At 31.0% G+C, this 24,219-nt stretch overlaps 1 protein-coding gene across 1 annotated transcript; it reads left to right on the forward strand.

Annotated features, from left to right (window-relative positions):
• Positions 1 to 572: 572 nt before the first annotated feature.
• LOTGIDRAFT_219153 (hypothetical protein) lies at positions 573 to 23,926 on the forward strand (the record flags this gene model as incomplete). The annotated part of the gene is made up of 8 exons (XM_009062565.1): positions 573 to 716; positions 3,664 to 3,780; positions 6,796 to 6,859; positions 13,328 to 13,489; positions 15,683 to 15,807; positions 17,542 to 17,665; positions 22,122 to 22,357; positions 23,708 to 23,926. The coding sequence occupies 8 exons, from the start codon at positions 573 to 575 to the stop codon at positions 23,924 to 23,926; spliced, it is 1,191 nt and encodes a 396-aa protein (XP_009060813.1).
• Between the last annotated feature and the right edge of the window lie 293 nt (positions 23,927 to 24,219).

A 24,219-nucleotide genomic window follows, 5' to 3' on the forward strand; every position in this document is an offset into this window, starting at 1 on the left:
GCAATGTTTCTTTCAATCTGGATCCACTACAGTAAAGATTTGATTGACTTATTCTTGACAAAAACATGTTGGATCGACTGATATACCGGACAAAATTCTATATCTCAAGGGAAATAACCTGTGCTTCTATGGTGTCGACCATAAAACTAGTATATACAAACCAATATACTTAGATTCACAAATTCCTGTTGACATTGTTGTTTCGTATTTAATTGCATTATAAAAATGGAATATTATTTGCCAGCAGTAATCATTTTATGTCAATTAAAGCAATACTTATAGTTTGACGCATGGATGTATTGAACGGGTTAAATTTTATTCGTCATTAGGAAAAAACCACGTTACACACAAAATATATATATAGCCAAATAGAAGAAAGCCGCATACCTTGGCGGCGGTGGTCGTGTTTTCTTTTGATAAACATTGTGTCATTTTGCGGCTACTACTGCCATCAATCAATCAAGGATTGAGATACAAAAACCAGGTCAACCAACTTTGACCTAATTCTACTTGACATAGCACACGTCAGTTCGAGGCTTCATTGCATGCGTAATAATGAGAGTCTAAACAAAATGGCTGCCGCGAAGACGGGAGTGAAACCCGTCTCGGGGGCAAGCGGCCCAGTAAGAGTTGGATATTATGAAATGGAACGAACAATCGGCAAGGGGAATTTTGCCGTTGTTAAATTAGCTACTCACATCGTTACAAAGACAAAGGTAAGTTTTGTCATTGAGATATTCTTCTGTGAAAAAGTCACCTGACTGAAGTTAAGAGTATATCACTGTTTTTCAACGATATACTATACACTTATATGTAATGGTATATTGACATACATGCAAAGAATGATTCAATGACTTAATTTTGTCCTTGTGTTGTATTATATTGGTTAATATCTTGCTCTACAAGATTTGGCATCCATTCACGTTTTTTTACCGTTAGAAAAGGTTGATATAAGCTGTTTCCGGTTGTTTTATAATACAACGTTGTACATTGTGCTAACAGAAGGGATATTATGGTCACATGTTGTTTACCTTCTGGTACATAATACTAGACCTTCTATTTACTTCAAGAACTGGCTGCTTCACGGTTGATTTTGAATCAGTTGTCATCATTTAAAATAAATGTAATCTTTCAATTGAATTATATTTCTTATATAATGCATTGAAGTTCTGTACACCTAATATAAAGGGTATCAGGAATTGTAGGCACTTGAAATGGTAGATATGGTATGCAATTCAGTACAATATCAATGTAAGCTTTGGAAATTGAAAATTTGATTAAAAACAGTTGTGACACTGGAACATTACACTTGTTCATGATTTGGCTGGTCATGATTTTGTTACATTTGCCAATTATTTTCATCTCTTCAAATATCTTAGTTCTTTGTAGAAGACATCACACGAAAAAACATGAATTTTGGACACAAAATTCAATACATACTTGCCAATACCAATGAAAGAAAATTTCGCTTTCCACTTTTATGTTATTCATTAGATGACAATTTCTCTAGAGCTATGTATTTTTATTCCTTCCTCCAATTTTTCAGTATGCAAAATTTTCATTATCAAAAATGGTACAAAAAAAAGGAGCATTTACTTCTATGCACATGTACAGTACCTCAAAACTTTGAGTGTCCCTCATATCTTAACACTATCTTAATATATAAGAATACTCATCAATTAACTTAAGGTGCAAAATATCAAAATCTAAAAATCATCTCTTTAAAAATATTTAAAAATATACAGGTCCTTCTCTATGGAACTCTTTACCGTTTACTATTAGATTTTCTACCAACATAAAAACCTTTAGAAAAAATGTATCCAAATTTATACACACCCATTACCAAATTTGAAATATACATGTAATTATTTATGCAATCTTTTTAACTTCCCCTCCCACATGTCTATACCTTTAGTTGGCAAATAGCCTTCTACATCTTTTATTTTATTGTTCACATATTATGTCCATTCTGTAATATTTTTTGATATGTATTGAGTTTTATGTTATCTTGTTTCAGGCAAAATTGTAAAGAGGCCATGGGCCTAATTTTTCACTTGTTATTTAAGATTTTATTATTATTATTATTACATGGAGCCTTTCCCTGAATTATGCATAGAAACTCTAGACATCAGCGCATCACTTACTAAGCAAATTGTATGACTCTTTGTTTTTAAAAAGTGCAAGTTAGGGTTAGAAGTAAGAACAAGGAATACGTTAGTTCTTGTTAATAAGTTATATCTGGTAATTATTAGTAAAAAACGGAAAATATTAAGACCGCTGTCGTCTTGATTGCATTGCATGGCATTAGTGTGATATTCTGTGTCAAAGATGTTTGAAATATCATGATGTTTGTTTGGGACTAAAAGATATGTAAGACAAAATTTGTAGAATATATGAATGAAAATATGACATTTGTGATAAGTTGGGAGCTAAAAATGAGTACTGAAACAAAAAATTTGTAGAAAATATGAATGAAAATATCAGATTTAAGACATTTGGATTGGATTAAGATATAATAAGATAATGTTTACGAATATGAACTGTTATTGACATGTGATTAGTATAACTATGTAATAACATGTATCAAATATTTGGCTGTAAGGTGTTTACACTCCACAATGATGGTTGTCACTCGATCTCAGTAAATGAGTCATGATGTGCTGGGAGATAAATGGCCTCAGGAAAAGTACTATTTGTTGTTTGTTTTGAACTCTAGATGTTTATTGTTGAGAAAGTTCATGCATTATAGAACAACTAGATTCAAGAAAATTGAAACATTGATATGAAGTTGTCTGAAAAAAGTAAAAATATGCATAGAATGATAAATAAAAATGTAAAGAATTTCAAAATGTTTTCATGTACAAACTACAGACCCTGGAAATACTAATATCAAGAGCTTTGACTAAGGAGCAGCTTGTTGATAGAATCCTTTATTAATGATCATGAATAGATCAGTTCCACAGATCAGATCTTCTAGAATATAACACATTGATAATCATGGAATTTGTTGTTGATGCCAAGGATCAGCCAATAAACAGGATCTTGAAAACTTAGCTCATGTATAAATGTGAAAGAGCCAATACAATGAGTCAACTGGACTATCTTTTTCATTTGCTTCTTTTTTCATATCTTCACCCCCATACTTCACATCTCTCATCCCCTCCCCACTTCACTTCTCTCATCCCTTGTCCACTTCACTTCTCTCATCCCCTCCCCAATTCTCTTCTCTCATCCCCTACCCACTTTTCTTCTCTCATCCCCTCCCCACTTCTCTTCTCCCATCTCCCTGACTTCTCTCATCTCCCCCACTTCACTCATCTCCCCCACTTCCCTTCCCCTCTTCTCCTTTTGTAAATTACCATATTTTTTCCTATTGTTAACAGAATGACGTCTTCCAATCCATTATAACTACATTATCAATTTCAATGTCTGGAAAGCAAGATCATATTAAACTGTCATCATTTCTTTTGATTATTTTGATTTCAGATGATTCTTTTTGTTGTATTGTAGACAAACCCGATGTTGGATTATGAATAAGATGATTTTGAAGCATTGGATTTTATGATGTGATAATTCCGATGTTGGTTGCATATCACCTTTATCATGGCTGATTTTGGAATAAAAGATTTTAAACGACTTATTTGACTTGTATTTTCTTTTCAGGTAGCAATCAAGATCATAGATAAAACACAACTAGATGAGGATAATTTAAAGAAAATTTACCGTGAAATACAAATAATGAAATTATTAAAACATCCTCACATTATTCGTTTATATCAGGTAAGCAGATTCTTTTATTGAGTAATATATATTTCATGATCAGTGAAAACAGGGAGCACATGTTGACAGAGTGTTTGCATCTGGGAGAGTCATGTCACTTGGTGGATTTAGTTGACCTGAATGCACAGACAACTGCATCTTGACAATGGTCAAGGTATTATAAATTTATCTTAAACCTTGACTGCAATGGCCCAATTTCTTATTTCACAGAAATTTGTGATTGCAGCAATTTGATGGGATTGTATGCTAGTGAATACAGCCAATCTGAGCACTCGATATAAAATTTAGAGCTCTCAATGGCTGTATTTGCTGGTGTACAATACAATCCAATCCAATCCAATCCAATCACTCATCATGAAACAAGAAAGTTGGCCATTTCAGAAAAAGTATCAGATGAAGACATGCTACTTTAACGATCATTAGATGAGACTGCACTTGCCTACAGTTTTTCATGTTTTATTTTCCAACACACTAGGTGTGCAGTTGCCCCTAGAATTGTCGATTTTTCCAGTTAAAATATTTTAGTTGATTGAAGTTGATAGTTGGTAGTATATAGAAACAATCAAGATTTCTTATTGTTGGTAATCTGAGTGAAATCTATATGCATGAGTGTACTCATAAGTGAAAAAGTTATTAGCTTTTGGTGAAAACATTGGGTTGTAAGATAAACCTCACTTTATTACTGTGTCCTTGAATGAGTCTTTTGTCCCCAGTAAATAAATGTGTTAAAAAAATTCTAGTCTTGTATGCTTGCGGCTAGGCTTATTTTATTATAAACTTTACAGATATTATATTTTAAAGCTATATGCGACCTTGCACTACTAAGTCTTAGTATATTCTAAAATTGGATTATGAAATTCAATACTGTTTATTTTCATTGTATCAAAATTGTTAAACAATGCTGCTCTATAATTTGATATTATATATATATTTCAATCTGGTCTATTGAACAATTTTAAAGATGGCTTCCCTTATTTTCATTTATAAAAATACTATTTTGTCTCACATGTCCATAATTAATTCATAATTAGCTAAATTAGAAGAAAATGATAAGCAGAATTCCAATGAGTGACCTATCAAGAAAGGTGAAAAAGTAAAGTTTTGTTTAAAACACTAAATTATATGCAATAAGGTAGTACAATAGGTGATAATTCATTAGAAACACCAATTAATAAAATAATTTGACATTAAAAAAATAAGGAAACCTAAAAAAATAAGGAAACCCATCTTTAATTGAAACAAAGCCCACCAGATATAATGAAGGAGTAGATATTAGATATTATATAATTTGATGTAGAATGGTGTATATAGGAAAGGGCAGATTTTTGAAAAAGGGGTAAAGGGGAATAAGACCGGAGCAAAATAAAAGGAGAAATATATATATGGGAAAGGGAGGAAATTAAAAAAGGGAAAAATTAGGAATAGTTAAATGCAAAAAAGGGGCAAAATGGGAAGCGGGAAAATGGGAATAAAGTGGAGGCCAATTGAGAAGGGGCGATATGGGAATAAACCATTTGATAAACCTGGCTACTAGGGCTGCAACGATTCACTGTTGAATCGATGAACCGCGATTCGTTCCTTCTTATCGATGCAATGCGGAAGAATAAAATAATCGTGATACATCGGCCAGATTCTCATAAATGTAATTAACTCCCTGTAATGACTAATAGCAAGGAATCCTCACATATTTTAGAAATTGTGTCATGTTCAAATGTTAAAAAATTGCTTTTCACGTGTTAATTTGTCTTCAACAGTTTTAATTTTTGTTATAAACGATGAAAAGAGAACATATTAATATGCCAAGTGTTAGATAAATGCATGGGATCTGATATAAACTTTTTCTTTTTCCAACGTAATATGAGTTGCATAGTCATAAAATAATTCTACAAAGCTGTATTTGATGGTTTGGTATTTTATTTATTTTGTTAGTCCTTGTGTGTAACAAATGATGAAAAGTGAATTTTGTACTTCTAAGCGTGCCAAAATAATTTAAACTGTGTTAAAATGTTATTTATTATCAGTTTTCTTTTTCTTTCCCTTTTAATCAAAGAATTGCAATTTATTATCGCAATAAATCGTATTGTTGAACAAGTATCGTTCAGTGTACCGGATCGCCACTTTAGGAATCGTTGCAGCCCTACTGGCTACATAATCAAGACATCTAGTACATGATCAGTGACATTTGATTATTACTGTACTGACACTTGATCATTGGTACATGGTTAGAGGAATTGGATCAGTTGTTTGTGATCAGTATGTTGTAGACATACTAAGTCTATGGTCTGCTTCGAAATTAATTGATCTTCCAAATTAATTGATCGCTGAGAGTTCAAAAAAGTACAACCCAAACAAAAGATGGAAATTTGTGTCAATAAATCATCTGTCTTATTTTCTTTCTTATTGTTTGAGTTTGAGTGTGGGTTCAGTTTATCTGGGGCACTAACATTTTATATTAAACATGACTAAATGACTTATACATAACATGACATTGTCTTTTTAATACATTGTGGAATTTGGTACAGGTCACCTCATTTAGATTTGAAAGCTATAAATCTTAGAATTTTTTCTTTTTTAATATTAACAAAAAGTAAAATCATGTCATGTGCTTGTTACTGTATTTAGGTGACCGAAATATTCTCAAACAAAATATTTCAACATTTTGCATTATTCTGTGCTATTAGTATTTTTAGCTAGAGTAGACTAAGAGAAAACTGTTTGGTATTGTGCAATGGTTAAAGAGGGTATTGGTATAACCTGAAGTTAAAATGTGTTGATTAAGGTTGTATTTATATAAATGAATCAAATAAGGAACCAACTTATGAAAATCTGTTCAAGTCTAAATATTGATACTGCTAGAATTTGATAGTTAATTTGACAACTATTAGCATGATGATACAAACATGGATCATGCTACAATTTGTCTTGCATCTTCCCAACCCTATATAGTAAAGTATGACAATCTCTGACATCCTGAAAAGACTCAGATCATGTTACGTCATCTCTGGTTTATTTAAGGTTATGGAAACAGAAAGAATGTTATATTTAGTAACAGAATATGCCAGTGGGGGAGAAATATTTGGTAAGTTGACTTATTAAACTTAATTTATCTTATTTATAGAAATTTCTTAATTATTATGTTTTTTTAGCAGAGATTGAGGAAATGTTTAAAAAAAATAATAAAAAGCACAGTACTGAAAGAAAGTTATTTTGGACAAGGTACCGTGAAACTTTCAGGTTGTTCCAGATGGGCATTTAACTCAAAACTAGCCTAAAAACTTCTGATAAAAATGGTTTAATTGTAGTATTTCTATAGCCGCGTTTAGACAGCCAACGATTACGGTTCGGCACAAAAAGTGGCTGTGTAAACGGGTTGAGAGGGCTCGGCACCGTGTTAGTTTCAAGTGGGCCGAGTCCCGCAAGAAGAGGTAGTCTCGGTCTGGACCGAGTATGGCACGGCAAAATATTAGTGCTGTGTAAACGTGCCACTGGACCAGGCCAACTTGGCCCACTTAGCCACGCAAACATGCACTTTCATTGCTGTGTGTCTCAAAAAAAAAAGATTCTTAAGGTTCGTTTGCGCTTTAAACGAGACAAATTCAACAAAAACTTCAAAATCATAGCTTTGTTTATAGCGGGTGCCATTTTGTATGTTTGTGTTTTTTCGCCTCCTCAGACTGGAGAGCAGGTCTACTTTTGATTTTGGCCCAGTGAAAACAGTGCTGTGTAAACGGTACAGGCCAACCGGGACGAGTCCGGACCGAGTACGGTTCACTTCAAGTGGGCCAGTTTTTATGGCAGTCTAAACGCGGCTTATGAAATCTGTTCTTATGCTGCATCAAAATTTTTTACCTGAGACATTCAGTGTAGGAGTTTGTGTCAGATACTGATGGATAACAGACTCAAAATTTAAATTTTTATTACTAAAAACTTTGTTGAATGCAAGATAAGATAATTTGATCTCCAATCTTTGTGTGGCTAGTTCAACGCAATTAAACAGATGATCTATGAACTTGATATAATGTAATAGTTTTCCAATTTTAAAGTAAAAGTTGTAGAAGTAAATGATTCAGAAAAAGAATACTATTTAAGGATATTAGAATACATATATAATAGATGTGTTGCCTCATATATCGTGGTATTTGTACTTGATAATAATAATATTCACAGTAAAACTGATAAGAAATAAATCTCTTGGTATTTGTTATTAGACAGTGTGAGATAGACTCGTTAATTAATTAAGACACTACAAGGCCTTATAAAACTTCCCTAAGCTTATTGTCTATTAACAATGGTACAGTTCAAGGGAAATCTGGTCATATTGTTTCACATTGATTCTACATTGACGTCAGTAATGACGTAACATCATTTCACACTGTGAAGCACTCATCATTTTCTTTCAATGTTTCAAGTTTTCTGTTCTTGGAGTCTTCCTAATGTGCTAATATTCTCATGGGAAATGAAGAAATTGGCTGGAATCTATTATACTTTAAAATTGCCATGTATAGAGTATTGGCTCTCTTAATTTTTGACATTTTTAAATTGTATTGCAAAGCAATGATAGAGCATCTTGAGACTTTCATAAACGTTATATATTGATGTCCTTTGGGGTTATTTTTATACGCACACATGAAATGGGGGGGCTTATATTGTTGTCACCCATATCTGTTGGTCCGTCTACAATTGCTTGTACACACAATAGATGGTGCAATTCTTGACAGATTTTGACGAAACTTGGTGTGAGTGTTCGTAATCACCCGAAAAATCCGAAAAATATTTAGTATGAGTTATTGCCTTTTTTAGCTCCTCAACACTCTAGATGGCACAATTCTTGACAGATTTTGACAAAACTTGGTAATATCGCCCCAAAAAGTAAAAAAAAAGTGTATGACTGAAGGTTGAATATTTTATACTGATAATTGTTACTGTACTGCCAAATACTTTTAATCAAAATCAAAGCTGCAAGTGGGCGCATTTTACCTTGCCTGGCATGCTATCTTTTATTGACTGGAAATACAAATTGTATTATATTTTCCTGTCACTGGTAAAGTTGAGTGTATTTTTACGTCTTTAAGTGGAATCACTTCTAATCATATCATCCTTTGCTAGTAATTCGTTTCTAGAACCTGTCAATTTTTATGTTTTCGTCTTAAAATTGAAAATCTTTTCATTTTGGTGTTTGATTTACTTCTGTTAAATTTTTTTTTTTACAATATGTATTCCAAATAAACATTATAACACTTTCCAAATGAGATGTCATGTTGACAGACCTAGTTTCAGAGCGAAGTTGTTCTTAAAAAGAAGCAAGCCTTGCCACCCTAACAAAATCTCTTCTCCCAGTCCTAGTTATATACAAGAGCTCGAATTAAAACACAGTTTTATGATATGGACTTAAAGCTTATAACAAATCATCAGCAACAGGTTTTCTATATAAATTTTATTATTTTCTTCTATTAAAAAACAACTGTAGAATACGTGATGCCACTTTGAGTTTGTGAACTGAGCATAGTTCAGATCTATATAATAATCAATACTGTAAAATATATAACATGCTAATGCTTGACAAAGATATAATTCAACTGAAACATATTAAATAAGATTTTAGTGTCTTCAAAAGGTTAATTCTAGATTATGGAAAAGATGAGCATGTTTTAATGGCTCAATGCCAGACCCTCTCTCCTTATCAGAAAGTATCAGTACTCTTTAGTAGAGGAAGATCTAAAAGGTACTAAGCAGCAGACAAAGATGTCTTTATGGTGGTAAATTTGATAGTTCAAAATGTAATCATAGACATATTTTCATCATTTTAACACAAAATATTTCTAGTTCTTACAATTTCATTAAGCTTTTATGTGTACAATTTTTGCTTGATTCGTATGCAAAAAACTCTGTCTGGTTTATGAAATTGAAATAGGAGAATCATGTAAATAGTTTTAAATTGTTTGTTTAAGAGAGACAGATAATTTCATACTCTATATGCTGTTAACAATATCAATTTAAAATACAAGAGATCCACATCACGCTATGCAACAAGATATATTTTTTCATTGATGACCTTCCTTGACGTCTGTAACAAAACAATTATAGACAGAACATCCATAATTAACAAGGGTAACTATATTTCTATGAGTCTTATCCATCAACTGGATCTTGACCAAACTGTTTTCCATGATTACCTGTGAACATTTGGCTGGAGGATGTAAAGGGTTGAAAAGACGCCTGTTTTGCTGCTGATAACTGTCTAATCAATCTATCAAAGGTTGTTCAGAATGCTTCAGACTAACTAAGCAGTGGCCTAAGAGTTTTTATTTTATACCAAGGTCATGTAATGGTGACACTACAAAGTAATTATATCACCACCACCATTTTCAAGTGAATCAGAATCACTTTTACAAGCAAGCATCATCAGTCATGATTGATCAAATCATTCTATTTCAGGTTTGCTTCACAATTTTTTTATCAAAATTTACGCACGGATTCTGCATGACAAGCTGTGATTGGTTGAAATAAACCAACTCTACAAATCTTGTTAGATTACAAAAGTAACGAAACAACATTGTAATCTAATTTTAATTAGATTGTTTTCCAAGGACCTGTTTCTTCTGTAGAACCTTCTGTTCAATGAAACTTTTGTGACACAGAAATAATTGGTTTTATCAATGAGTGTGGTGAAAGTCCTCTGCCAAGTGATACAAAAATTGTCAAGGGTATGAAATAACGGACCTGAATAACCTTGACCTAATAATCGAATACGGAAAAATATTAAGGAAATTTCAAGGTTATATAATTATTGAGAATGTATAGGTTACCCTGACAATATAAAGTGCATTGAAAAGAATTGAAAGGACATTTTGTGATTTTTTTTATTCAGAAACTATGTACAATGTGACATAACAGTTATTTGAATGATAAGGAAAATACAATAATCTCTTTATTTTCAATATATAACATGTACTGTAATTACATAATTTTTTCTAGTAAAGTTAACTTTAAAATAATATCATTATGAATGATCAGTTTAATCTAAGTTTATATTAAATTCTTGTAGGTTGAATTATACTAGAATTGTTTTCTCATGTTGCTAGTCAGCCACAGGGGCACTGTTCTGAAGGTGTTATAAATAGCAAAGGAATGCTTTGTATATCATTCAGCGCTACGTCAACGACTTTCTGCACGTGAATTTTTCATTAAAAATTTGTTTTGATTGTATGTATTTAGAGAATTTATTTTGTAATGAGTTGTATGATTGTAATATATTTTTGTCATGAAATTAAAAGACGGTGCTCTGTACGTGCTCCATGTCAAATATGTTTTGTTTGTTGGGGGGAAAGGTCTCTGACGAGGAGAAAAATATTTCATATTGAAGTCTTGAAATTTTGTTTTGATTTCTTAAACATTTGAAATTTCTAATGCATTTTTTGATTTTTTGACAAATAGGGACTCAGACTATAATTCAGTATGCATCAATCTATGGCCAGTAAAAGTGTTTGGAATATAAGATGTTTAGCTTAGTTATACCTTGTAAATGAATACTTATTATATAGTAGATAATTCAGTAGATAGGTAAGGGTGTCTAGTATCATCATCTGTCTGTCTTGTTAGGGAGGTGATTATCAGATGTAAACAAATAAATTTGAAATAACAACAATCAGCTACTTTAACAATTAATACATATGTTATGTTATTATGACATGTATCCACACAGGTCATACACATTGCAAAATGATTTGATTTATTTGCTTCCGATTAAATTTTAATCTCATTCAATCCTGTGAAAGGATTGAACATCTAATAAACTCAACTGACTAAATCTATTTGACCCTGAAGCCACATAATTAACATAACCTGACTTAACCAAGAATTTAAATTTACTGAACAAGCTATGTTCAAATCTTTATTTAGACTATTATGTTTCAAATTATAGCTTGCAAATGGTCATTACCACTTGCTTACAGGATGGAACGATAAAAGCACAAAATGATGAAAGGAATTAAAAGTTTAAGATTAGAATGGTTCCCCAATCCTAAGCCGTACAAACTATCCTGTGTAGATATCAGAGCTGTTGATTTATCTCTATTTGCCAGTCATATCAGATTGGTGCTCTTAAATGACTGATTGAAATTTTGATCTTTAAAGCATTTTCTATGTAAAATTAAAAGTTTAAGATAAGAATGGTTCCCCAATCCGACAGTCGTACAACCTATCCTGTGTAGATATCAGAGCTGTTGATTTATCTGTATTTGCAAGTCATATCAGATTGGTGCTCTTAAATGATCAATTGAAATTTTGATCTTACAAGATTCTCTGCATTTATTATGCATTCAAGATGAATATTGGTACAAGATTTTAATTTGTCCGGTTGAGAATTTCTGCAATAAACAGCCCATACTTTGCTTGATCTTACTTATACTTGAAACAAGGTTAAGGCTAGAGTACCATTCACAGATTACTTGTTTGAAATTCCATAACTTTATGAAAACGGCGTTGTTCTATTTGCTAGAAAATGCTAATAGAAATTACAATGACTGACTTACTTTTATTTTAACTTTAAAATGTAACTGCTATTGGCCTATTGATTAAAAGAAGGAAATGCAACAGAACTTAGCTGTAAGTTATTACATTATTGTGAAGATATATTTTGAAAAATATTGAATATATCACATATGGTTATCATGAGCAACAAATCTGATAGTAATTTATAAACTTAATTATTTATTCAGACATTTATAAAGTGGATAATTAGATAATGGTTGTTTGTTTGTGGTCTCAAAATTATAATTCATACAAACAATATAAACAAATAGCCTTAGTTTGTTATTATCAAGTTTTAATTAATAGTTTGTGTCATATCTGTCAAAAAAATTGTGTTCTTTAGAATGATTGCTCTGTCCTTGGCTACAGACTGCAGATATTAATGATATATCCCAGAATAACTTTTGACAAATTTGTAGACTTTCAAAAGTAGTATGATTCAAAAGTAGTATGATTTTTGAGCATTGAAAATAAATTCATGCATCAATCATTATTAAATGAATACTACCTCTTGGTCAAGATATACATTCATCAGTTAGACTTACCAGATGCCATGATAAAAGAATAAAATCTCTATATAACACGATATATCCATTAAACTGAGTAACTATTGAAAAACTCTTGTAAGCCTGTTTCAATATTACTTACTTAGTTTAATGGATTAAAGTCCATAGGTGACTCATTTTGTCTTAAAGTCAAAATATCAATGTTCCAACTCAGTAGTTGTCAATCCAGATATGAACTAGATGGCATATATCACAAAACTGCTTACCCAACTTAAATTTAAGATGGTGGTCTTGCATGCTGTTCTAGAAAAAAGTTATAACTTTTTGGTATCCAACAAATCCAACATGGGGCACCTGAGAGGCATGTGTGGAAATGTTAAGGGTATCAAGAGTGTGAAACTTGGTTTTATATGGTCCTATGCTTAAGGAAGTGTTAAATCTATAGCTCGATATCATATAAAAATCTGAATGACTTTTCTTCAAATCTCATGAAAAGTGTTTTCTATTTTCAGACCATTTAGTAGCCCATGGTAGAATGAATGAGAAAGAAGCTAGAAAAAAATTTAAACAGATAGTAGCTGCTGTAGCTTATTGTCACAGTCGACAAGTTGTACATAGAGATCTTAAAGCTGAAAATTTACTTCTTGATGCCAATTTAAATATAAAAATAGCAGGTAAGGAGTCCCTTTTTCATATGCATTTGCTGCTGAATTTTTATGAAATTGTCTTTAAGTTTAGTCCATACTGAGGAATATAATGTAAAGCTATGGAGTTTTTGATATAAAAAAATGTTTACGTCAAGAAACTTCAAGTTTAGAATTTATGTGTTATAGTTATCTAGAAGTTAAGACATTAAAAGTCAATCCAAGTGCTTCAGCAGGATATGCTGATATCTGTAATTCTGAAAGAAAAAAACTATTCATCTGAGGCCTTGAATGGCTGATGTAAAGGTATTTTTTACAAGACAAGTTATTTTCAATCAATATAGCCTTGTTAAAAGGTTGTTATAGAAGACTTGTCTGTAGGCTAATACATGGCTTTATATTGTAACCTTTCAATTCTCTTAAAAAGGAAATGTTTCAATCATGACTTGTTCTAAGAAGCTTTGAAGACATGCTTTTGCTTGGAATCAAAATTATAATGGAATCTTTTTTGAATATCATCAATAAAACATTTTTGGTGATATATTTGTGCTGTAAGATTCAGATTTACTATTTACTGTCAAACACGCTTAAAGCTCAAAGTAAGAAATTTTCATCAATATAGCTCCAGGTATCTTAGATAGATTTATGCTGAATTAGCTCAGGGGTGTTGTACGATCACATATAGCTTCATAGCTCTGATTGTTGATAGTATATTTGACAGGTGTGCCATTTTGGGGAGTTTATCTGAGTGTTGAATATACATATAATCTTCAAAAGTACTAGAAATGTAAGAAAATTTCAGAAATACTTCAAACTAGGAATTTTACTCACTATTTCCATACATGTATTTTTATATATCATAGAGTATCTAAAATTGATGAGTCATAACATTCAAACTCAAATAATTCTGGACACACATGGATTTGAAGTCACAAATTTCCTCAGTGTGCTGTAATCACTATGATTGGCTTCGCTAAAAAATTCTGTTTCTGAGACTAAGGTACGATTGGTCAAAAAAATGGCGCATCTGTCCCCTTAATGGGATAATTCTAGAGTTAACCATCTAATATAGCTTCATTTAGTTGTCTATATTATTTCTTTATTTAAAATAGCTATAAATATATACCTTATTTATGATTCATAAAGAAAATTAGGTTTATATATTTATATACACATGGTATGCATGTATATATTAATGAGATCTTGATCAAATTCGAATTTGGTAACAATTGGATGAACAATTTATTGGCCTTGACTTAGTAAAAACACGCCATATTTGGCTTTTAGGCATGATAGAGACTACAGTTTTTATCCTATCTTGATGAAATTTGGTATGCATGTATATATTGATGAAATCTCGGTCAAGGTCAAAATTAGTAATTATCTGATGAGAGTTATTGCCCTTGAATCAATAAAAACACATTAAGTGATAGAGGCTACAGTTTTTATCTGATCTTGATGAAACTTGGAATGCATGTAGATATATCGATGAGATCTCAGTAGAGTTTGATATTGGTAGCAAAAGGATCAATCTGTCAAGAGTTATTGCCCTTGTATGTACGTCAATGTTTGCATTTGATGAACTGTCTTTAACTTATAAATATTTTTAAGATTAGTTGAAAATTCATTATGAAGCTACTAAAGACATTGTTGTCATTTCTGATAGGTGGGCATACATTGTTGTCATTTCTGATAAGTGGGCATACATGTTACCTTGCCTGGCAAGCTATGTTTTATAGCAACACAGTCCCTTATACATTTAATATTCAAATCAGTGCAACTGTATTTCAGTGATAATTTTTAAGATTTATGATAGATCACAAATTTATTCTAAAAAATACAAATTAATTGGTTAAACTTGACATGGATGTCTTAATGGCAGTGCTCCAAACAATACACCAACAAAATTTAGAGTGATAACATAGATATTTAAAGATTTGGCAAGCATCACATTATGGTACTATGTTTGCAGCTTGGAATTAGATTCAAAATGCTTTAATAAGAGCCAAAGTAAACATTTTCTGCAAGAGCATTAATTAGTGATATAACTCTGTGGAGGCAAGATCTTAAGATTGTAAGCACTCTTTCTGATCATTAAGACTAAGGTAATGTCATTCTTTAAAGTAATTTTTTCTTCTTCTAGTAATGATAAGCGAGTCAGTAAATCATAGATTACGTAGTAAGCTGTTTTTTGCTCTATCATAAGATTTTATTTTTTTGTAGATTTTGGTTTTAGTAATTATTTTTCTTCAAATGGTAAATTAAAAACATGGTGTGGTAGTCCACCCTATGCTGCTCCTGAATTATTTGAAGGCAAAGAATATGATGCTCCTAAAGTAGATATTTGGGTAAGTAAGATTAACATAACAATCTGAAAAAAAATGTATATATCAACAACATACAAATACATACATTGTGGTAGATTTAATATTTAATTATGTTACTACTTGGATAACGGGTGAACAGTCAACAATTTATACAAATATAATGAAGATTACTACTGGCTCTGAATGGTGACATCTTACAGTTCTTTAATCAAAAATGTCCCTTTTTCGAACAGTTGTGTAGCCATTCTAGAACTATAGTGAAAGTTGACTGCTTTCTCCTTGGGTAGAAACATATCAGTATAATTGAATGTGTCCTGTTTTGAAGACATTTAGTGGCTAATTGGCTTCATGACCTCTTGTTTATCACAACTGATACCAGCATTGCAACATTTCTGTTTTCACCTGTAAAAAAAATCAACAACATTGAACTAGAAATGTATATATATTTCTTCAAAAGAATGACAGAGGTCCCTGTTCAACATTTCTTGAAACAAATCAACAACATTGAACAAGAAGTGTACTTTTGATATATTTCTTCAAAACAATGACAGAGATCCCTTTTCAACATTTTTATTTTCACCGTCTTTTCTCTATGTTCTATCAATTACAATTCATTAGTGAGAAATTATTTTTTGTTCTCAAGGAAACGTTTTTTTAAAATGTTGAAGCCTGTCTGATGTTGCCGGTAGGGAGGTTTTTATTTCATTAATTCTCGAGTTTCTGAAGATTTGACTAAAAGATGGTAATTATTAGTGACTATGATGCTATAGTGTTCAAATCTATTTGGCTGATCTACTGTTCTACTGACCCTATCTCCTCTGTAATACTTTCTTTAATTACATTTCTTCTTTACCTTACATCAAATCATCTTTAAATATGATTTATTTTCTTACATAAGTTATCTTGCAATTTTGTTTTTAACCAATTATTGCCATTGTTTTGTTTTGTGTTGATTTGGTGTGGGAAGATTTTGGCTTCTGAAAAACTACATTTTGAGCACAATATGTAGTTTTCACCAATTTAATATCTTGGTTTGCTGGTACTTAAATTTGGGTAACAGGCCGTAGATATTACCTTCATGGCAATGATAATGGACATGGTATGGGAATTTCTCTGATAAACTTCAAAGCAAAATAATGAAACTTTCTTATTCATATGAAGTAACGTATGTTTAAAAATGTTGGCCTAATTTAAATGATGGATGTTTTACTTTCATTCATAAACTGTAATTTTCTTCAGGGGGATATTATGATTTATATGTGTTTTATTTTGTTATGGTCTGTTGAATATGACATAAAAACAATGTCTGTCATTCTGTTCATACCATGTTACAATTAATCTGAATTCTGCATCCTTGGAATAAACAGGAAATAATGCCTGATGCAAAGTTAATCTTAAATTTAGATTATCATAGTATTTTTAAGCTGATATATGAAAAAAACAGTCTGTAAAATTGATGTTACCAACATTTTAAAACTTTTCATAATGGGATTTGTCACCTACTGATAGAGCTCAATTTCTATAAGAATCTTTCAGAATAAAGACTTGAGGTCAATTTTTACTACAATTCAACAAAAAAGATGCCACACAAGTTAAGGCTATCAACATTCAGTTCTTACCTATAATGTCATGCTATCATTCAATACTTCACACAGAGAGGATTTCAAGCACACCCAGAAAATATTACAATACTTTAATTCCTTTAATTTTCATTCACCCTTACATTCATTTAGTTGTTTACTGTTCTATTTATAGAGTATGGGAGTAGTACTGTATGTTTTGGTGTGTGGTGCTCTACCATTTGATGGAAGTACTTTACAGAGTTTAAGGGCCCGTGTTCTCAGTGGAAAATATCGCATTCCATTTTTTATGTCTACTGGTAAGTAAATAGGATTTTTTTAAGTAAGAGTGCTAAGTATGCTTTATTTTGTTTTGTATCATTATTCAATTATCAATTCTTTTTCAGTACATAAAAGGATAGGTTTTGAAGTGGGAGTATGTACTGACTAACTATATTTATATAATAATCTAATAGAAAACAACAATACAATGGTTTTCTCATAATTCTATGCATGATTATTTTTGTACCATCTGTAAATTCAACTTGTATGATTTCTATCGCTTTTTCTTGTTGTTCAAGTTTATCTTGAGCTATATGCTGATATGTGAATATTGAGATGATGTTTAAATCTTAAAGGATGATAGTCTAGAAATATCAATGTGAAATAATTTTGGTAACATATATTATTTGGTCGAAAAATGTACCACGATATACTGACATAAATGAAACAAAATTGTTCACAAAATTTTAAAGGTGAAAAACGTGTGAATTTTCAGAGTACTTCCATGAACAATTCCAGTGTAAAATGATGACTGAATCTGTCAATGTTTCAAAGACATATTAATTAGGATCATATTAAATTTGATTAAATCATTGTGTGGAAATATATGTATTTTGATCATAAATCTTACATTTCTTGTGCCAATGTAGCTCATTTGTTTTGAGTGTGTTTTCATTACTCATTGTTAAAGATGGGTTCCCTTTTTTCATTTATGAAAATGAAAATGCTAAAACTTATATGAATAAAAGGTACCGGTGTTCTAATGACTTGGAAAAATACCAATTTGTCTCACATGTCCTGAATAAATTCATAATTTGCTAAATTAGAAGAGAATTACTAGCAAAATTCCAATGAGTTACCGGTCAAAAAAGGTCAAAAAGTCTTTTTTTTATTTATCCAGACTGTACATACATGGATATTTATGATTGGTTAAAACTCTTAATGATATGCAGAACATATTGATTAAGAATACATGATAATTCATTAGAAACACAAAATAATCAAATAGTTTGCTTAATTTGACACTGAAAAATAAGGAAACTCATCTTTAAAGGTTTGGTAAAATAGCCTGACAAAAATTGTAATGTCAAATGATTGCAGACGTTTTAGAAAGATCATTAAAAAGTAAAAAGAGAATAAAAAGCTTAAACAGACACATACACCATCTGTTTGACCAATTGTACCTTCTTAGTCTCAGAAACGGGAATTTTTTAGCTTAGCTGAGATAATCAGTAATTGTGTTCACATCTCACTGTCGAAATTTGAGCCTTCATATCCATGTGTACACTGAATGTTTAAAAGTTAAAATGACCAAATGTTTTATATATTTATGCCATATAAGGAATGTATAAGTAGTGAAATCCTTAGTTTGCAGTATTTTGGAGGAATTGAACGATTTGCATTCAATTCTGAAGTAGTTCTGAAGACTGTTTACATATATTCATACAAAATCAACTTCCGAAAATGGTGAACAATGGCCTTTAACATATCTACTTGTAGCAGAATATCTATAAAAACAAATCTTGTAGCTGTAAAAGCTAAGCTTAACCTTATCCTACTGTCAACTATGAAGGCTGACCTTCTGCATTTTGGCTAATATTTGAACAGATATTATTTGAATAAAGAAGAGAACATTAGAATGTTGAAATATGATATTGAAGAAGATTACGTATAGCAATGATAATTATAGAAAGAATATAAGGCTATATAAACTAGAGAATATTGAGAGAGATATTATTAGAGACGTTTTACATTATTGATTTGTGTATTGTTTACTGTCAATAATGTGTTACGTCTTTACTCACTGTCAATGACGTCAATCTCATCTACTTAATTGTTCCACGCAAATCACTTGAGCATTACATCAAAGTTTTTTTTATACGCAAATTATTTATACCTCAATGTCAAAGTGATTTTTTATGAATTGATAGTTAAAGATAGGTTCATCCTAGTTTAATTTTGATGTCTTGTTAACTTTAGACTTAATTGCAAAATACAGGATTATCTTTTCTCATTTAATTTTAAACACCCAGCAAGTTTTGCTAGTTTATCTTTTGTCAATATATGAGGGTATCCCTAAACTTTTTGAAACTCAAAATTTTGCAATGACTAGATAATTATATATGGATGAAGATTTATTACAATTACAGTATGGGATTTTGGGTGGAGTTCCTGGTAATAATCTGATTAGTTATAGTTGTAAAAAGAGTTTCAGTATGATTTGTGCAAGAGAGCCAAACTTTTTGAATATTTGGTGTAAATTATGCATTTTCCTTTTGACAAATTATGATACTTCATGCAGTCTTTTTGATATAGTCTGCTTTGTCCTTTTCATGAAGTATCTTTTTAATCTGAATTGGAGAAATATTGGTTGCCTCTCTATTTTATTTTTGAAGAAGTTTGTTTGCCGTGAAAGATTAAAATTTGCAAACTGTTCCATTGAAATTTTGTCCATGTAAATTGTATTAAGGCGCCACAATACCCATGCAGAGGATTTAACCTTTAAATAATCAATGTATTGATCTGCTACAACAGCTATTGGTTTACTGATAGAACTATTTAAAAAATCACTCAGAAGTTCAACAATATTATACAAATGCCAAGCCAATGCCAAGTTCTTTGATTTTGTTATGGCTTGTCATTATTTTCATTGCTTTTAATGATAAAAATATGAATCTAAAATGTCAGATAAGACCAAATCAATTCATTTTATGACATTGTTTTAGAAGAATTGTGTGCTAATGCAGTCAAAAAAGAATTATTAAAGGAATTGTTAAGATGTTTTCTAAAGTTTTTATGATATCAATAATTTGCACCATTCCCATTTTCAATCAGGCATCTGTGATTCCTACAATTCCACTGAAATTAAATGTATGATGACATCACCAATTGCAAAAAAATATATGCTTTTATCATATAAGACCTTGTGAATAGTGATGTCATCAAACACTTAGTTTTAGTTGAAGCACAGAAACCACAGATGCCTGATTGAAAATTGGAATGGAGCAAATTGATGCTCTCAGTGTCCCTGATAAACATAAAAAATTAAGAAAACCTCTTAACATCCCTTTAAGTTTAATTTAATAGAAGTTACAAATAAAATTCAAAAGACCTCTCGGACCTGCATCACTGACTGGGGAAACTAGGCTGCAAATTCCAAGCACTATTTAGTTGACTTGTAGGTCATGGTGAAATAATATCTACCCACACAGTAAAGCATGTAGTGATGATACTTTGATATTTATCTTATTCTATCAATAATATTCTCTTTCAAATCCTGCAAGTTATGACTTGATAAATGATCACGACCGTGTGATGGATAAACTGCTTCAGCCACTCTTTGATTTTGTTTGTCAATTCAGAGACTTCACACAGTTGTTGATGTTATTTTGTATTTTTACTGTTTGTCAAATTTTCTTGCATCTAGTTTTGTAACAAAACAATCAATGCACTGAATAAGAACTGGATATCCACCAATTAAATTTTTATTTATGTTTTCATCATTTAGAGTTTTAAAAAAATCAAACAAAAATCAGATTTGATAGATAGATACTTGTAGGGCCATGTTTGAATGCTTGTTGAAAGATGTGGTGCTACCTTTGGCTAATGTTTTTTAAATGTGAATTATTAATAAGATGAACATGAAGATTTTCAACAACTACTTCAGTTTGATGATTATAATTATTATATGTTGATGAAAATAAGATTTAGCTATTCTCTTTCTTTATCAGTTAGCACATAGAATAAAACTGTCTTATATTAGAGTTCCTTCTGGAGCACCTGACACCACTTGAATATTGTGGTATCAAATGGTTTTGGAGGGTTAAATTTTATGAATTATTAACACTTCCTGATCTAGTTTTTATTTATATGTGCCAATTTGTTTTTAGTTTTAATTTTAGAAAAATCTTCACAATTTCAAGTAATAATGACCTTTATTGAGAGAAGTATGTAAATGCAGTGATTTGATTGGATTGTATGCTAGCGAATACAGTCAATCAAAGGCCTTTTGGTTGCATTTGCTGTCATAATCCAATCAAATTGCTGCATTCTGTGATACAAGAAAGGTTACTATTGACGTCAAGGTATAAGCTGAAGTTTGTAATAGTTTGACATTGTGAAGATGCATCTAGATAAGCTTGATCAACTTTATGCTCTAATAATATAAAGCATAACAAAGCACCCCACCCTTCTATCCTAGTCCCTGAAACATAGTTGCATCCTCAGTACCTTTCCAAGCCCTGTAAAGTTCTCTTGATCTGTTCCTGCTATCTGAGGAATTATAATTGTACTTTAGATTGTAAATTCATGACATGCATGCAGCTCTTAGTGCTGTACAAGCTAGTGCTTTTACTTAATCAACAGGGTTACTCAACCATCTAACAATGAGCACAGTTGGACATAAAGTTAATTCATTGTTGGACATGAAAAAAGTATGTACCCTGTCTGCCAACATTCCCTTCATTGCACTATGCATTATTTTTTTCTTTTTAGATTGTGAGTTATTAATACGAGGTATGTTAATTGTTGATCCTAGTAAAAGATTTAATATGGATAAGATTATTCATCATACATGGATGACGTCTGGTGCTGATGAAACTGATGATTTTAGTGATTTAGTATCTCAGTATAATATATTTACTGATAGTAATGCTGATATTGATGATATTAGTGACGAGATCCTCAATTTTATGGAACAGATGGGTATGGACCGAGAAAAAACTATTAAGGTAGGTGATCATAGGTGTACATTTTTGGAATTTTTGGCCCCTGCAGTGAGTTAGAAGTAGTAAAGACATAGATTCAGTTTTTGGATGCTACTTTTTTTGACCTCTGCAGTCAAATATTCTGACTTCTAAATTTTGTTGCCAGATTGTTTTGGGCTTGTGCTATTGTTAGGTACTATTTTATTTTGATAAATTTCCATGTAAAAGAGAACAATTGCTCAGTATTTTTTTTTAATCACCAACAAATCAATATATGTTGCTAGGAAATATTGATATCCAGATATTTTGCAGGCTAAGATACATTTGAGTACATTTGCTTAGTGCCTTGAGATACACATTAAGTTACCTATCTTTAACCAGGAATCATGTTTTTGAACCTCAGAGACAACTTGATATTATTATTATTATCCAATAGACGTCCATTACCCTGCCTTTTAAAATCTCTCACTTGACAAGAGACTGAGAAGACTTGTACATGTTGATTTGACTTGGTTTTAATAACCTGTAGTTACTGTGTCATCATTTGAGACCATAGTAATGATAATGTATTTGTCTGTCCTATCATTTAAGTAGTTGCAGGGATTCTTTAGGTCATGAAACATGAAACATAATTCAGAGTCAAGTTCTTGTGATTTCTCTTTAATTATTGCTCTATCTTGCGCAACCAAAACATACACTCTATATTTTACTAAACATTCTGGATGTAGTCTTCAAATACTTGGTTTAACTATCACTTTTAATACAATTTCTACATCATTCTTCAAAATAACTGACAAATCACAAGAGTTACATTAAAATCAAGTTGGTTTTCTGTATAAAGCAATGTAAAAGGGACAAGATTTGCTTTAAGACCATTTTTCCATGAAAAAATTATATGTTAAAAATACTGTATAGATAAATAAATTATTATTGTCATGGTTGTTTGCCTTACCAAATAGATCTGGAAAAAAAATATAAAAATTTAGGTTCAATTGATGACTAATTGTACACACATTATTTAATATAAAAGATATCCTAGCTTGATGTTGTTAAGATTCCAATTAACTAGATTCTTAAATATATTCCTATACTGATAAATTTGTTTTAACTTTTAAAAACTCTGTAAAAGATTATAATCTGTCATATACATTGAAACCCTATCTATGATAAATAGCAATTATATGGTTATCATACAGACAAACTTGTGTAAAATGGTCACCATATAGCATAGCAACCAGTTCTAGTTAGCAGCCAAATTCAAGAATATTCTTGGCTAAATTTTCATAATAATGTTTATTGAATAAATAATAATAATGATAAGTAAAAATTTTGAATATGGATTTGCATTTTCATTCCTTCTTCCTTGTTTTACAGTCTATAGAAGACCATAGTTACGATCATCACAGTGCCATCTACCATTTGTTGTTAGATAGATATCGTAAACATCCAACTAAAACACTATCTAATCGACTCCCTCACACTGTTTTACCACTAGCTACTAGAACAGAAAGACGGTCTAGTATTACTACTGGTGTAGGTAAGTCATCCCTTGTAACACCACAATGTATCCAGTATCTTTTGGTAAAAATGTGAATTTTCAAAATAAATTGGGTTATATTTGATATTGTTACATTATCATGAGTTATGTACATAGCTGTTCTTGATGCAATAATAAAATAGATGATGTTCAAGTTACATGCTTTATGATCAATATAATATGTAAGCTATATCTTATGGTTTGTCATTGTTAAAAAGAAAGGAGAGATTAAAAAATTGATTATTTTTTTTCGCCGCTATACACTGAGTATTGTATGTATCCCTCTTGTTCATTTAATTCCTTATTAATTCATTTATTGTCATTATAGTGGAAAGGGTAGAAGTACCAG

The sequence above is a fragment of the Lottia gigantea genome (assembly GCF_000327385.1).
Source record: "Lottia gigantea unplaced genomic scaffold LOTGIsca_52, whole genome shotgun sequence".
NCBI classification, from domain to species: domain Eukaryota; kingdom Metazoa; phylum Mollusca; class Gastropoda; family Lottiidae; genus Lottia; species Lottia gigantea.